The 14,028-nt window shown below is 35.8% G+C and overlaps 1 protein-coding gene across 8 annotated transcripts in view; it reads right to left on the bottom strand.

The window, feature by feature from the left end:
* The window catches only part of SCN3A (sodium voltage-gated channel alpha subunit 3), a 121,331-nt gene that overhangs the window by 71,312 nt on the left and 35,991 nt on the right, over nt 1-14,028 (bottom strand). For 5 of the 8 annotated variants that reach the window (XM_070803969.1, XM_070803972.1, XM_070803983.1 and 2 more), the window contains exons 4-9: nt 12,364-12,481; nt 10,784-10,874; nt 5,224-5,352; nt 4,640-4,731; nt 3,371-3,643; nt 3,107-3,170 (exon numbers count right to left, since the gene is read on the bottom strand). In XM_070803969.1, coding sequence (XP_070660070.1) covers nt 3,107-3,170; nt 3,371-3,643; nt 4,640-4,731; nt 5,224-5,352; nt 10,784-10,874; nt 12,364-12,481 — 767 coding nt within the window. Of the gene's footprint in view, nt 1-3,106; nt 3,171-3,370; nt 3,644-4,461; nt 4,554-4,639; nt 4,732-5,223; nt 5,353-10,783; nt 10,875-12,363; nt 12,482-14,028 lie in introns of all 8 variants that reach the window. The other 3 variants (XM_070803976.1, XM_070804005.1, XM_070803993.1) reach the window with 1 other exon arrangement.

The following is a 14,028-nucleotide window of genomic DNA, read 5'->3' as shown; positions in this document are numbered from 1 at the left end:
AGGCTTTGGCATAGTCAATAAAGCAGAAATAGATGTTTTTCTGGAACTCTCTTGCTTTTTCCATGATCCAGCGGATGTTGGCCATTTGATCTCTGGTTCCTCTGCCTTTTCTAAAACCAGCTTGAACATCAGGAAGTTCACGGTTCACATATTGCCGAAGCCTGGCTTGGAGAATTTTGACCATTACTTTACTAGCGTGTGAGATGAGTGCAATTGTGCGGTAGTTTGAGCATTCTTTGGCATTGCCTTTCTTTGGGATTGGAATGAAAACTGACCTTTTCCAGTCCTGTGGCCACTGCTGAGTTTTCCAAATTTGCTGGCATATTGAGTGCAGCACTTTCACAGCATCATCTTTCAGGATTTGAAATAGCTCAACTGGAATTCCATCACAGTAACTCATTATTGTTTTACCTTTCAACGCCCTAATGACAAATGATGTTGAGCATCTTTATATATCCTTATTAGCCATCTGTGTATATTCTTTTGTGGGTATCTGTTCAGTTTGCTCATTTTAAAATTGGGTTATTTTATTTTTTTTATTTTAAGGGTGCTTTATGTATTGGGGGTACAAATCATTTATCAGATATGTATTTTGCAAATATTTTTCCCACTCTGTGGCTTCTCTTTTCACTCCCTTTACAGTGTCTTTGCAGAAGCTTTTAAATCCAACTTATAAATTATTTCTTTCAGGTATTATGCTATGGGGTTTATATTTTAAAGCTCATCACAAAATCTGAAGTCATGTAGCTTTTATTCTATGTTTTCTTAAAGAATTTTTATAGTTTTGTGTGTTTTGCATTTAGGTTTATGATTGGTTTTAAGTTACTTTTTGTGTATAGTATAAAGCTGTATCTAAGTTCATTTCATTGCACATGAATCTCCAATTCTTTTAGCATTCTTTCTTGAAAACACTTTCCTGTCTCTATTGAATTGCATTTTCTTTGTCAAAAATTCATTGACTACGTTTTTGTAATCTGTTTTTTTGAGTCTCTGTTCTTTTTCATTGATCTATATCTAGTATTTCCCAATACCATATTGTCTTGATTACTTTAGCCTTATAGGGAGTCTTAAAATGGAGTAGATTTCTTTAGAATTGTATTTGATGTTTAACAATAGAGTGACTATCAATTTTACTGTGTAAATTACCTGACCCATAACAGATACTCAATAAAGGGAAGTGATTACTATGGTTTAATAGAGATAAAGTATACATTAACCCACCTTATCCAAAATTTTATCTAGGCTTTTACATTAACTATAATAATAAAAACAGTAGCCAACATGCAATAAATGTTTATGACAGACCAGGTGCTAGTCCAAGTGCTTTCTATGTATTAAGTAACTGATCACCATAACAACCTGAAGGGAGAGATGATATTACTCTTCAGTTTAGAAACAGACTTAAATACAGAGAGCTTCACTCTTTCCAAGGTCAAGAGTTTGTAAATGGTGGAGTTAGGATTTGAACCCAGGTATATATGAACAGTTGGAGAAGGGAATGCCTACCCACTCCAGTACTCTTGCCTGGAAAATTCCATGAACAGAGGAGCCTGGCAAGTTACAGTCCATTGGTCACAAAGAGCTGGACACGACTGAAGTGACTTAGCACACACACTCACGTATATGAACTGTAGAACTTTTGCTCCTGTTCTCTACCCTCTCCTATCAAAGTTTGGGAAAACTATCAGGAAAAAAAATTCCCCCAAATTCTGTCTTTGTTACTGGTCTATGGTTTTAGTAATCCTCTTAGATCTTTATAACCACACCAATTTCCCATCTTCTGCTGCTGCTACTGCTAAGTCGCTTCAGTCATGTCTGACTCTGTGTGACCCCATAGACGGCAGCCCACCAGGCTCCCCCGTCCCTGGGATTCTTCAGGCAAGAACACTGGAGAGGGTTGCCATTTCCTTCTCCAGTCTTCTGGGATGACTCAAAATATGTTCTCTGTAAGTTCTGCGATCTAAGAGTCACTACTGCTATCCCTAGGCTTTAAAAAATTTCAGTCTCTATCCTGAGTTATGGGCTTCAATAAAGAATCCACTTGCAATGAGGGAAACCCTGGTTTGATCCTTGGATTGGGAAGATCCCCTGAAGGAGGGCATGGCCACTCACTCCAGTATTTGTGCCTGGAGAATTCCCCAAGGACAGAGGAGCCTGGTGGGCTACAGTCCATGGGGTCACAAAGAGTTGGACCCGACCAAGCGACTAAGCACAGCACAGGACCCTGACTTATAATTAATTTGCAGTACTTTTGGCAAAATATGCTAAGTATGAGAGACTAGCAGGATGACTAAGACATTACAGCATCTCTTATTGTGTAATGTGACAGAAAAGAACTATAAAATATGCAGACGCAGACCAGAACATGCCTTTGACATACATCTGCCACTTGGATTCCTTGTATACAGGGGTTCATCCAATTTCAAGAGTATCTGAGTTTCTCAAAGCAGTTTTCCAACCGGGTTTGCACCCTGATGACCATGTTACAGCCTGGATCTTTTCCAATCAGGGCAGAACTTGTCCCATCAATACATCCTGGTGGTAGTTTATGGTTTAATCGTTAAGTCTTGTCCAACTCTTTGCGACACCATGGACTATAGCCCCATGGACTATATCCTCTGTCCATGGGATTCTCCAGGCAAGAATACTGGAATGGTTTGCCATTTCCTGCTCCAGGAGATCTTCCCAACCCAGGAATTGAACCCAGGTCTCCTACATTACAGGCAGATTCTTTACCAACTGAGCTATGAGGGAACACATCCTAACACCAGTCAAAATGTGCTCATCTTGTTTTTCCTTCTCTGTAATTCTTAACTGACTCTGATGGGTTTACAGATAAGACAGACACTGGACCTTCATTCTTGAAAGAAAAATTCATGTACATATTATCTGTGAAATTCTGGATAAAAGGTCTTCACCCAGAGGGATGATTTTAATGACTGTGAGTTTAGAATAAATACCAATCCCAAAAGATGGAGAAAGTACTTCCTAGGTGGGCAGCACCACTCTTTATTAAACACATGCAAGACTACCCTTGTATATTTTCTTCCTATTTACTTTTGCTTTTTCCCAAAGTGTTCTACATCTTAAAAAAAATTTTCCTTACCCTGCATCTGATCCATTTCCACAGAGTAAAGGGTCATTTTGTCCATCCAGAACATAAAAGTGACCTGTTAATATAAAGAATAAACTATTTCATATCAATCCTATTGACATTAGGGATAAATAGAATTTGTTTATCTCAGTTATTTCCAAAGTGGATACCAAAAAAGTAATTTACAAAGATGGCTTCAAGCCCACAGCTTCAACTATTTATAGTTAAAAACTCATTCAGCAACACTAAGATTAACAATGGAGCAATATTTCTTACTGTCATCTTCAATGTAATCCTTCCAGTTAAATGTGCTCATTGTTACATTAACAAATGTCCCATTTGAATTCATTGTGCCATTAAATAAAGAGGTGGTGTTGGTTTCAAAAGCAGAATCGCTTGGGGGCCATTGTAAGCATTTATTCCGCAGGTTGCCCATGAACAGCTGCAGACCAATTAGGGCAAACACGCTCAGACAGAACACAGTCAAGATCATGACGTCAGAAAGCTTCTTCACAGACTGGATCAGGGCCCCCACGATGGTCTTTAAACCTGTGGAGAGAGAATGAGATCAGCTGAGGAAGAGTGTCAGAAGCCACAGAGTCTTCTTAATAGTCATATACATTCTCTTTCCCCACAAACAGTTGCCTGTCTGTTTAGACATCAAAGCTTTATGGACAGCCAGATGGTTTGGGAAATGAATGAAGAGCAGATTTTTTTTATGAGCAGTGTGCTTTTGGGAGGTTTAAAATGAAAGGGTAAAGTATCTAGGCAGGAAGTTTTTTGTTTTTTTTTTTTCATGTGTAGTTTTATGTGCTGCCATGAACATGTAAAGACAAACTTGCAGTTATTTTTCACGTCACATTTTGTGTTTCAGGAGGCTGTTTCTCTCCAACCATTTTTTAATACTAGCTTTCCAAGTTGCAGTGGTTTAGAGGAGAAAAGAATTTTAAGATAATAAAAATCCCATGCCATGTAGTACATGCCGTTCAGTAATAATCTTTTCTCCTTTGTAAGAGGAGATCCACTTTCAAAATATATCTGCAGTAAATGGGAAAATCTAAATCAGTTAGTAAAGCCATGATAGCAAAGCTTTTATAGGATGTAAAAAAAGAAAACATTGCATCATAAATGCACAAAAAAGTGGGTGAGAAAGAGAGCAAAACTAGTATTTTGTATAGACACCTCATGCAAGTCTCTGTTAAACTCAAAGGCTGACTTTATAAATCAATATTTAATTTCATTTGGCATTCTTGAAAATAAAAAAACAAACATAATAAGCCACAAGGCTCATGTCACATGTGTAATTTCAACCTCAGTATTATTATAGTGTATTTAAAGTCAGCCTCGGTGTTTAACCTAGCTCTCACCTGGAATGACTGAAATTGTTTTCAAAGCTCGGAGAACTCTGAAGGTTCTCAACGCTGAGACATTGCCCAGGTCCACAAACTCTGTCACATATCTGTAATAGGGAGTTCACACACAAACACAATAACAGAAAAGTTGGAGATATAAGGGGTCTACCATCTTACACCAGTTTCTTCTTACCTGGAATTACAGAAATAGTTTTCAGAGCTCTCAAGACTCTGAAAGTTCGAAGAGCTGAAACATTGCCTAGGTTTACAAATTCTGTTACATACCTGTAGAATTAAATCAGAGTTACTGATAGTTTTGGCAAAGTTTATACTACATAAAGAATGAAAAGTGGGTTGGTTTGGCATATAGAGCCCCTTGAATTTTACGGAAATGCTAGACTTCAGGGTGCCATGTGCTAAAAGCTGCCTTTAAGGAATAAAATTTTGTTGCTTTATTTCAATACAGTTTTCACTAATATGAACGTTTGTTTGCAAAACTAATTAAAGTACAGTTGGTGGTATTAAATTTATCGTCAATGAATAACTTCATTTTGATGAAGTAGAAGACTATGACATGAAAGTAATTCCATTTATTGCTCATTTATCAGATACATTTACCTTGCAATATATATTCTAATATGTATTCTCAAAATATATGAGGCATATAGTTAATTTGGCTAACAAGCAAACTCTACATTTAAAATATGTCACAACAACCTGTTTTATGCTACAACTGTTTCATGCCTTTGAGCTTAACATGTTTTTAAAAATACTCACGCCATGACTATGACACTGAAATCCAGCCAGTTCCATGGATCACGAAGGAATGTAAAATCTTCTAAGCAAAACCCTCTTGCCAAGATTTTTATAAGTGACTCAAAGGTATAGATTCCAGTGAATGTGTACCTAGGAAAAGCATCCAAACAAAAATTAACAATTTCATTCGAACTGTTAAAATACAGCAAATCTGATTCTTTTGTGGTTTTTCAGTTCACTAAGATGGAATTCCTTATTCCCACCTACAAAAAAATCTACTAGTTTAGTCTTACAGGTAAAGGGTTAAACTGAAGAGCTAATACCTTCTACTAAGAGTTTGATCTTGTTTAAATATTTAGGTTTGATAGTAATAGTTTCATGTGTTTTATGGATACTCATCAGGCTTGATCCTCTAGAGTAACACTGTCCAACTGAAATTTAATACAAACTACATATATAGTTTTCAAATTTCTAGTAATCTAATAAAAAGAAGAAATGAGTAAACTTAATTTGCATGTTATACTTTATTTAAACCAATGTGTCTAAAATGTTATCTCTTCAACAATTAAAAGTGGCCACATTTCAAGTTTCAAATTTCAAGCTGCATGTGTCTACCTTCTCCCTCACTAGACAGTGTAGCTCTAGAGCTAACATTTCTTGGATTTGTTTATTTATAATAAAACATTTCATTCAGACTTCTTAAATGATTAGAATAATTTGGGGGATATTTTATGTATCTAATATCAAAAATGAACTTCCCCTTTATATCTATCCTTAAGATTCAGGCATAACTCTGTAAATCTGCTTCTCTTATACGCTCACCAAAAATGTTCAGTTCGTTAGTGTTCTATGTGTGTGTGTCTACACAATTATCAAAATTCAGGGATAACAAAATTCCTGAGTATAACCTCACATCAGTTACTATCTCTATGCACTTGGGCCAAATCAGTTCAGTTCAGTTGCTCAGTCATGTCTGACTTTTGTGATCCCACGGACTGCAGCACGCCAGGCCTCTCTGTCCATCACCAACTCCCAGAGTTCACTCAAACTCATGTCCATTGAGTCGGTGATGCCATCCAGTCATCTCATCCTCTGTCATCCCCTTCTCCTCCTGCCTTCAATCTTTCCCAACACCAGAGTCTTTTCAAAAGAGTGGGTTCTTCACATCAGGTAGCAAAAGTATTGGAGTTTCAGCTTCAGCATCAGTCCTTCCAGTAAATATTCAGGACTGATTTCCTTTAAGATGGACTGGTTGGATCTCCTTGCAGTCCAAGGAACTCTCATTTAAACATGCTCAAATTCAAATTTAAATCCCTCAAATAGTGAAATACTTTTCTATTTGCTTTTTGGTAGAGCATTACCAGCCCTCTCCTTTGAATGTTGACAATATAAGTTATTTCTGTTTCTTCCAAAAATAGTTGGGAGAGAGTATTTGTTTTTCAACATTGAATTCTTTTTAAAAAGTATAATCTAAGTTTGTTCTTCAGATTACTTCACTCAAGCCACAAAAATTGAATTTACTTTTATTAAAATTCACTATATTTTCCAGTCTACTAGTATTTTATACATGAAAAAAAAAAAGGGAAATTATTTTTTCAGGTTTTTTTTTTTCTGTAGAAATTTCTTTCTTATGAGGGAGCAAAGAAATCACAGGAAAATGTATGTCAGAATCTTCATGTCTAGCTTTCCTAGGAATGTTCTTTCTCCTTTTTAAACAATGCAATTGATTTCATGAAGAAAAGAATAATTCCTGTCTTTACTTACTATGAAGTAGCTGTTTATTAGGAAGAGAGATAATTTCCAATGCCAAGCTTATGGTTACTTGTGTTTTGGTTTGAATCTTTGTATATTTACATATAATCGCCATGATATTTCTGTTTGGAGAGATTCCTAGCATTGCAGAAGACCATAAAAGACAGCTCCCATCTATGTTCTGTTTATCATATTAGTAGATAATGCCCTATGGTTTATGCTAGGCAATTCTAAGTTATTTACAGAGTTGTTAGGAGTTATTTACAGAATTGTTAGGAGTAAGATTTGGAGGAGGCAATGGCACCCCACTCCAGTACTCTTGCCTGGAAAATCCCATGGACGAAGGAGCCTGGTGGGCTGAAGTTCATGGTGTCGCTAAGAGTCAGACACAACTGAGCGACTTCTCTTTCACTTTTCATTTTTATGCATTGGAGAAGGAAATGGCAACCCACTCCAGTGTTCTTGCCTGGAGAATCCCAGGGACAGGGGAGCCTGGGGTCGCACAGAGTCAGACACCACTGAAGTGACTTAGCAGCAGCAGCAGCAGTAGGAGTAAGATTAAAGTCCCTACTCCTATTTCTGTTTTGGGGAAAGGAAGAAAATTTGTGGGGACATTTGGAATATATGGTGAGTGTTGATAGCTATTCAAGGAAGAGGGTCTTAGAGCTTAACATTTAAGACAGCTTTGCACAGGACAGGTGTTCAGATATACCTGTTAGAAAGCTAGATTGAATGCGTCAGTGAGAATCAAGGAGGACCTTGATTTTTCCTGGCTCTGACCCCACTAGGTTCTTAATCATGTTGTTGATTCTGTCCATGTTACAAGGTGTTTTCCCCCTGTAATTTTGATATTTATAGAAATGATTTGCCTTACATATTATGACTCTCACTGTATAATATGGTCCTTGGGATGCCATCTCTCTGTATGGGGAAGATTTCTGCTGTCAGTTACTTGTATTTTCCTGTCAAAACTGACTTCTCTTTTCATTGGACTCTGTTTTTTTAAGGTTTTTGTTGTTTGTTTCTTTTACTGTAATCACTAATGTTTTGCTTATTTTCCTGCTGCCTTGCTGTCAGGTGACTAGAGATAATTGATTAGGAAACCTGTGCAAAGTTTTCCAACTAAACAGTGTAAATCAAAAGCTTTTGTAAAGCTGACTTTTCATAATGGATATAGGCATCTCTAAAAATAACTTAAAAGAAAACTGCATATTCAAATAATAATATTTGTGTCCCCTTTACCTGTCTTTTAATAACATTATATAAATAAATTCATACATGTTTAAGTATGTCAATAATTTATGCAGGGAAAAATACATACAGAATAGTTTTATACAGGTATATCCACTTGTTAAGCCCCAAATGGTAACTGAGAATTCTGTTAAATGGCTTGCCTCAACATAAGAACTGGATTCTCTACTAAAATGATTTCTAGGGAGCTTTTTCAATCTACTGTCAAAAGTCTTTAATTTGTTAAATCACTGATGAATGATGGCTTAGAATGATTCTGTAAATTCTCATAGAAATCTACAAAAAAACAGAAATGAAAGTGTCAGTATTTGTTATAATAGCTTATCTCCTATTGGACATTACTTTAAAAATATAATGGTAAAAACATACAATTTTCTTTTTCACTAAAACAAATACCTGATCATTGTATTAGCTTATTACATAAATAGACTGTCCAAGCTAAACACCTTCTGTTTCACTAAAAAAAAAAAAAAGCATGTTTCTTTCACAAATAATCTTATATGTGATTGACAAATTGGGGAATAATGCTGTTATAATGCAAAGATTTTTAGTTAAAGCACAGTTTTCCTCAGCACATTAATGTTTTGAAATAATCAGGGGCACCTTTTCCTTCACACTTACATACAATATCCTAAGCAATAAAAGACCTTAATACTACTGTAGAAAAATCGACAGATGTTCCTTCTTTCGTGCAAGCAGGGTGTAGTTTAACATGCCCAAAATACTGTGCTTAGACCTTTCCCTCTGTATTAAAATACTGAATCAAATGTTTTACTTTGATGATATCATTGCCAGGGTCTCCATTTCAAGGCAGGAAGGACAAGGCCCAGGTCTAAGACTGCAGAGAGGTTGCTGGCTCAGGCTTTAGGTACAAATGTCCACAGAGATTTAACTGGGCCAGTGTCTTTTTATTGGGACTGTTATGTTTTTTTATTAATATTCCAATTACAAAGTTTTAAAAGTTTTGAGAGATCTGTCCATAATCATGTTTTCTCCTTAAGCCTTGTTATTATTTGAATATGGTTTTGCAAAGACATTTTGCTTCCTTTACAGATTTGTGATGTTTCTAGTACACATGTGTGTCTAAATAATCTATGTATCTTAATATAACTAAATATCAAAATAACTTAAACACCTAAGTATGTTTTTTTTAATGTACCTATATAGTGTATAAATGAATTGCCTAGTGATATAGAGCTAAACACCTAAATCAATTTTATCAGAATATAACAGTAGTAGTAATATAGTAGAATAAAATAATTTTATTTATGCTCAAATGGTAATTGTATTTTATCTAAAATGCATAATTGTGATTCAATCTTAACTTTTATGATAAATGATTATTTAGCTTCAGTTCAGTCGCTCAGTCATGTCCGACTGTTTGCGACCCCATGAATCGCAGTACGCAAGGAAGGCCTCCCTGTCCATCACCAACTCCCGGAGTTCACTCAAACTCATGTCCTTCAAGTCGGTGATGGCATCCAGCCATGTCATCCTCTGTTGTTCCCTTCTCCACCTGCCCCCAATCCCTCCCAGCATCAGAGTCTTTTCCAATGAGTCAACTCTTCACATGAGGTGGCCAAACTACTGGAGTTTCAGCTTTAGCATCATTCCTTCCAAAGAACACCCAGGACTGATCTTCTTTAGAATGGACTGGTAGGATCTTCTTGCAGTCCAAGGGACTCTCAAGAGTCTTCTCCAACACCACAGTTCAAAACCATCAATTCCTTGGTGCTCAGCTTTCTTCACAGTCCAACTCTCACATCTATATATGATTACTGGAAAAACCATAGCCTTGACTAGATGGACCTTTGTTGGCAAAGTAATGTCTCTGCTTTTGAATATGCTATCTAGGTTGGTCATAACTTTCCTTCCAAGGAGTAAGCATCTTTTAACTTCATGGCTGCAATCACCATCTGCAGTGATTTTGGAGCCCCCCAAAATAAAGTCTGACACTGTTTCCACTGTTTCCCCATCTATTTCCCATGAAGTGATGGGACCAGATGCCATGATCTTCGTTTTCTGAATGTTGAGCTTTAAGCCAACTTTTTCACTCTCCACTTTCACTTTCAGCAAGAGGCTTTTTAGTTCCTCTTCACTTTCTGCCATAAGGGTGGTGTCATCTGCATATCTGAGATTACTGATATTTCTCCCCACAATCTTGATTCCAGCTTGTGTTTCTTCCAGGCCAGCATTTCTCATGATGTACTCTGCATATAAGTTAAATAAGCAGGGTGACAATATACAGCCTTGACGGACTCCTTTTCCTATTTGGAACCAGTCTGTTGTTCCATGTCCAGTTCTAACTGTTGCTTCCTGACCTGCATATAGGTTTCATTTAATAACCTTTCTTAATCAAATGCTATCATTTGTTGAAAGAAATATCTATCTCATAGGAGAAATACGCCCCCCCCAAAAAAAAATTCCCTTGTTTTTCCATAGTATGCAAATAATAGTTTCTTAAAAGTGTTTAGTTTGACTTCAAAAAGTGGAAACCATAAGTCAGACCATAATTAAAAGGAGATTGCTAGAGAATTTGAGTGTGCATTTCTCATTCCAAGAAATCATTTTTACTTACTCTACATTCTTTGTCCAGTCTGGAGGATTACTCAAGGTCATAAATACACAGTTGGTCAAGATAGTGCACATGATAAGCATGCTGAATAAAGTAGATTATAGTTAAGGAACAAATGCTAGTACAATTTTGTGGCAATTTACAAATAATCCAATGCAAAGAAACCAAGTTACCTGTAAAATTAATTTTACTTATTTGTTTTAAAACAATGACAAAGAAAAAAACGAAACTCCGAAGTCTATCATATATTCTTTGTATTCTTGGTTCGTTGTTTTTTTGTTTTGCATCATTCCCTCACAAAACTGAACTCAATAGAAAGAGATCTCTGTTTGAAGCAAATGGGAATTTTCTAGTGTAAGTCTAAAAGTTATACTTCAGCTACCCTTTAAAATTTCCACTGATGGACAAAAGGTTAATGAATGGAATATAATAAACCTGAGAATGTATATCCCTGTGTATTCAAGGATTACATTGATTGATTCTACTGTAATTAGGAACTCTAGTAGCCGTACAGTGATGGAACTTGTCCCTTTAGCATTTACCACATAAGAATAAAGGGAGAGACAAATTTTGCTAATGAGCTAGTTTTATTTTCTAGCTTTTTATTTTCACTTGCGAGTATAGGAACTTATCAGGACATTTAATTATCTTTCTGTATCTTGTCCTTACCATACCTAAACACACACTGTTTTTAAACCTTTCTAAGAATTAGCTGTAATGATTTCTCCTAGAATTTCAACCCAGACTTCACTCTAAGAAAACTTAGGATTACATTTTTTGAAGTAAATCTTTCTGTTTTAAAATGTAAATACTTTCCAATAGCAAACCGTGGACTGGGAGAATTCAAAAGCACTTCAAAGGCTATCCGTCCTCTGTTCCCTGTCTCTAGGTTAACCCTGTGTCTTTTGTCTCTCTTTTAGTTTTTATGTTGACCTGTTTTGAATCTGTTTGTATAAGATGCCTATTTTGGATCACTGCCTCTGAAGATCATCTAGTTTATTATCACTTCTTGAGAGTTTTCTTGAAATCCACACCTATTATGTCATTTTACATAAAGTTTTTGACTATCATTGTAGGTAGTTTTAAGTTCAATGATTTGTAAATAGATGCTATCAATCAGATGCATAGTAGTTTAATAAATATTTACTGAAGGAAGAAAAGAAGGAAGGAAGGAAGGAAGGAAAGTCCAGGTGATGAAGATACAGAACCAATTAAGGCAAAAAAATTTGAACGTTTGGAATATAGATAATAATACTAAGCACAGGAGGTTATGCTTCTTTAATGATGGCTATATATGGTCTAATTGAGGTTAATAACAGTTTGAAGGAGATTTGCTGTTGTTCCTGCTACACAGTGTGTTTCATTTACTATCATAGTTTTCTTTTTACTACTAGAATCATAATTGTCATTCTACAATAATCTTGTTATAAAGAGCAGAAAATCAGTGAGTACAATAGATTAAATAACAAGGTTACCAATTAATCTGAAAGAATTATATATATATATATTATAAAAAGAATGACATTCTTTATAAAATCAGCTACTAGAAACAACATTTAGACAATTCACATAAAAAGGATATGAATGTACCAAAATCTTAATAGCAATTTTCCTAATAGGGTTTAGTGGAGTTAAAATATACAAGGCAGAGGTGGCACTGAATCGGAAAATTGCCTTCCCTTTATTCAATACTATAAAAGTCTGAAAAAGAACACATGAGAAAAAATTACTAGATTAGACATGTGGCTTATATGAAGAGCTTACACACATAAAAACTTTTTACCTGATTTATTTGAACTTGTTTCAGCCAGTTTGTATAAGTATAAACATATTAGATATCATTTTTTCTCCCCTAAATTAACATATAACTACAAATAAAGATACAACGTACTATTATCTAATCTGTCTCTCAGGTATCAATTTCCCAATACAAACTGATGATCCTACACAAAATTTGTATCAAGTTGTAAATTAACTTTGTGGACTCTAATTCTATTTAAGGCTTACCATCTGTCCCCAGTTTTGGTAACTTTTCAGATTATTCTGTACATACTGGTATTAAAATAATCTTTTATAAATATCTTAATTATATCAAATCTTTTAACTCCAAAGTTTATGAAGCTATTTTCCCTGTGGTAGTTGTCCTACTTTAAAATGTTCAAACAGGCTGAATAAACTGGTTTTGCTGGTTGTATAGATCTGCCGTAATACGAGAAGGACCAGCCACATTAAGAATTAGTCTGAAATGCATCATTTCAAAGGGCATTCTGTCTCTAAATTCCTATGACCTGAACCCTATAATCATCAATTTAGCATTTAAGCTGGGCTTTCCTGGTGGCTCAGATGGTAAAGAATCTGCTTGTAATGCAGGTCCAATCCCTGGGTTGGGAGGATCCCCTGGAGAAGGGAATGGCTACCCACTTCAGTATTCCTGGGACTTCCCTGGTGGCTCAGATGGTGATTACCTACTAGGTCTCTCTGGAATCATCTTTTTGGTTTGCTTCGCACCAAAGCACCTTTGTTCCAGCCAATTCAATTCACTTGTCAATCCCACTTACTATCAACTTCTCACTCTGATTCTCAAGATGAGTGTCATAGAATCCTAGAGGAAGGAGGCACCTGAGAGGTCGTGTAATGCAAACTTACTTTTGTCCAGATCCATAACAGATCTGACGATAAGGTGCCATCTACAATGACCCACTCTTATATCAGATGTTCTTAGTTCTGTCCACATGTTAGAATCTCCTGGGGTGATCTTAAAATTGCTGTTATACGGGATCCACCCAAGAACAACAGAATTAATTTCTGGAGGATGGGCATAGACAATGGTATGTTAAACATTTTCCCCTAGTGATTCTATATGCAGCCACGGGTTGAAAATCCCTACTCTCCAGGAATGTCATCAGCTGTCAAAATCATCTCCACCATTATGTCTTTCCAGATAAATCACACTGCCTTTTGATCACTCCCCAATTGTTTCCTTTTTCCAGTAAGTCTTAGTATATTAATATACACACATTGGCATGCTGCTTGTAATTATAGCAGCAATTATTTGTAGAGTTCATTCCACTGAGGACTAGCTTAGAAGTTGTTATAAATCATTGAGCATAAAGAACCAGTTAGCTACTTTTTTTTTTTTTTCATTTTACACAGCATTTAATAGCCTGGTTTGCAAATAAACTCTTTTCAATTAAATGTGAGTTTACCTTTAAGTTGCTATTTACTTTTAAGATATCTATTCTATATAA

This window comes from Bos indicus, chromosome 2 (genome assembly GCF_029378745.1).
Source record: "Bos indicus isolate NIAB-ARS_2022 breed Sahiwal x Tharparkar chromosome 2, NIAB-ARS_B.indTharparkar_mat_pri_1.0, whole genome shotgun sequence".
Classification (NCBI taxonomy): Eukaryota; Metazoa; Chordata; class Mammalia; order Artiodactyla; family Bovidae; genus Bos; species Bos indicus.
This window is presented reverse-complemented; position numbering and strand designations above follow the sequence as displayed.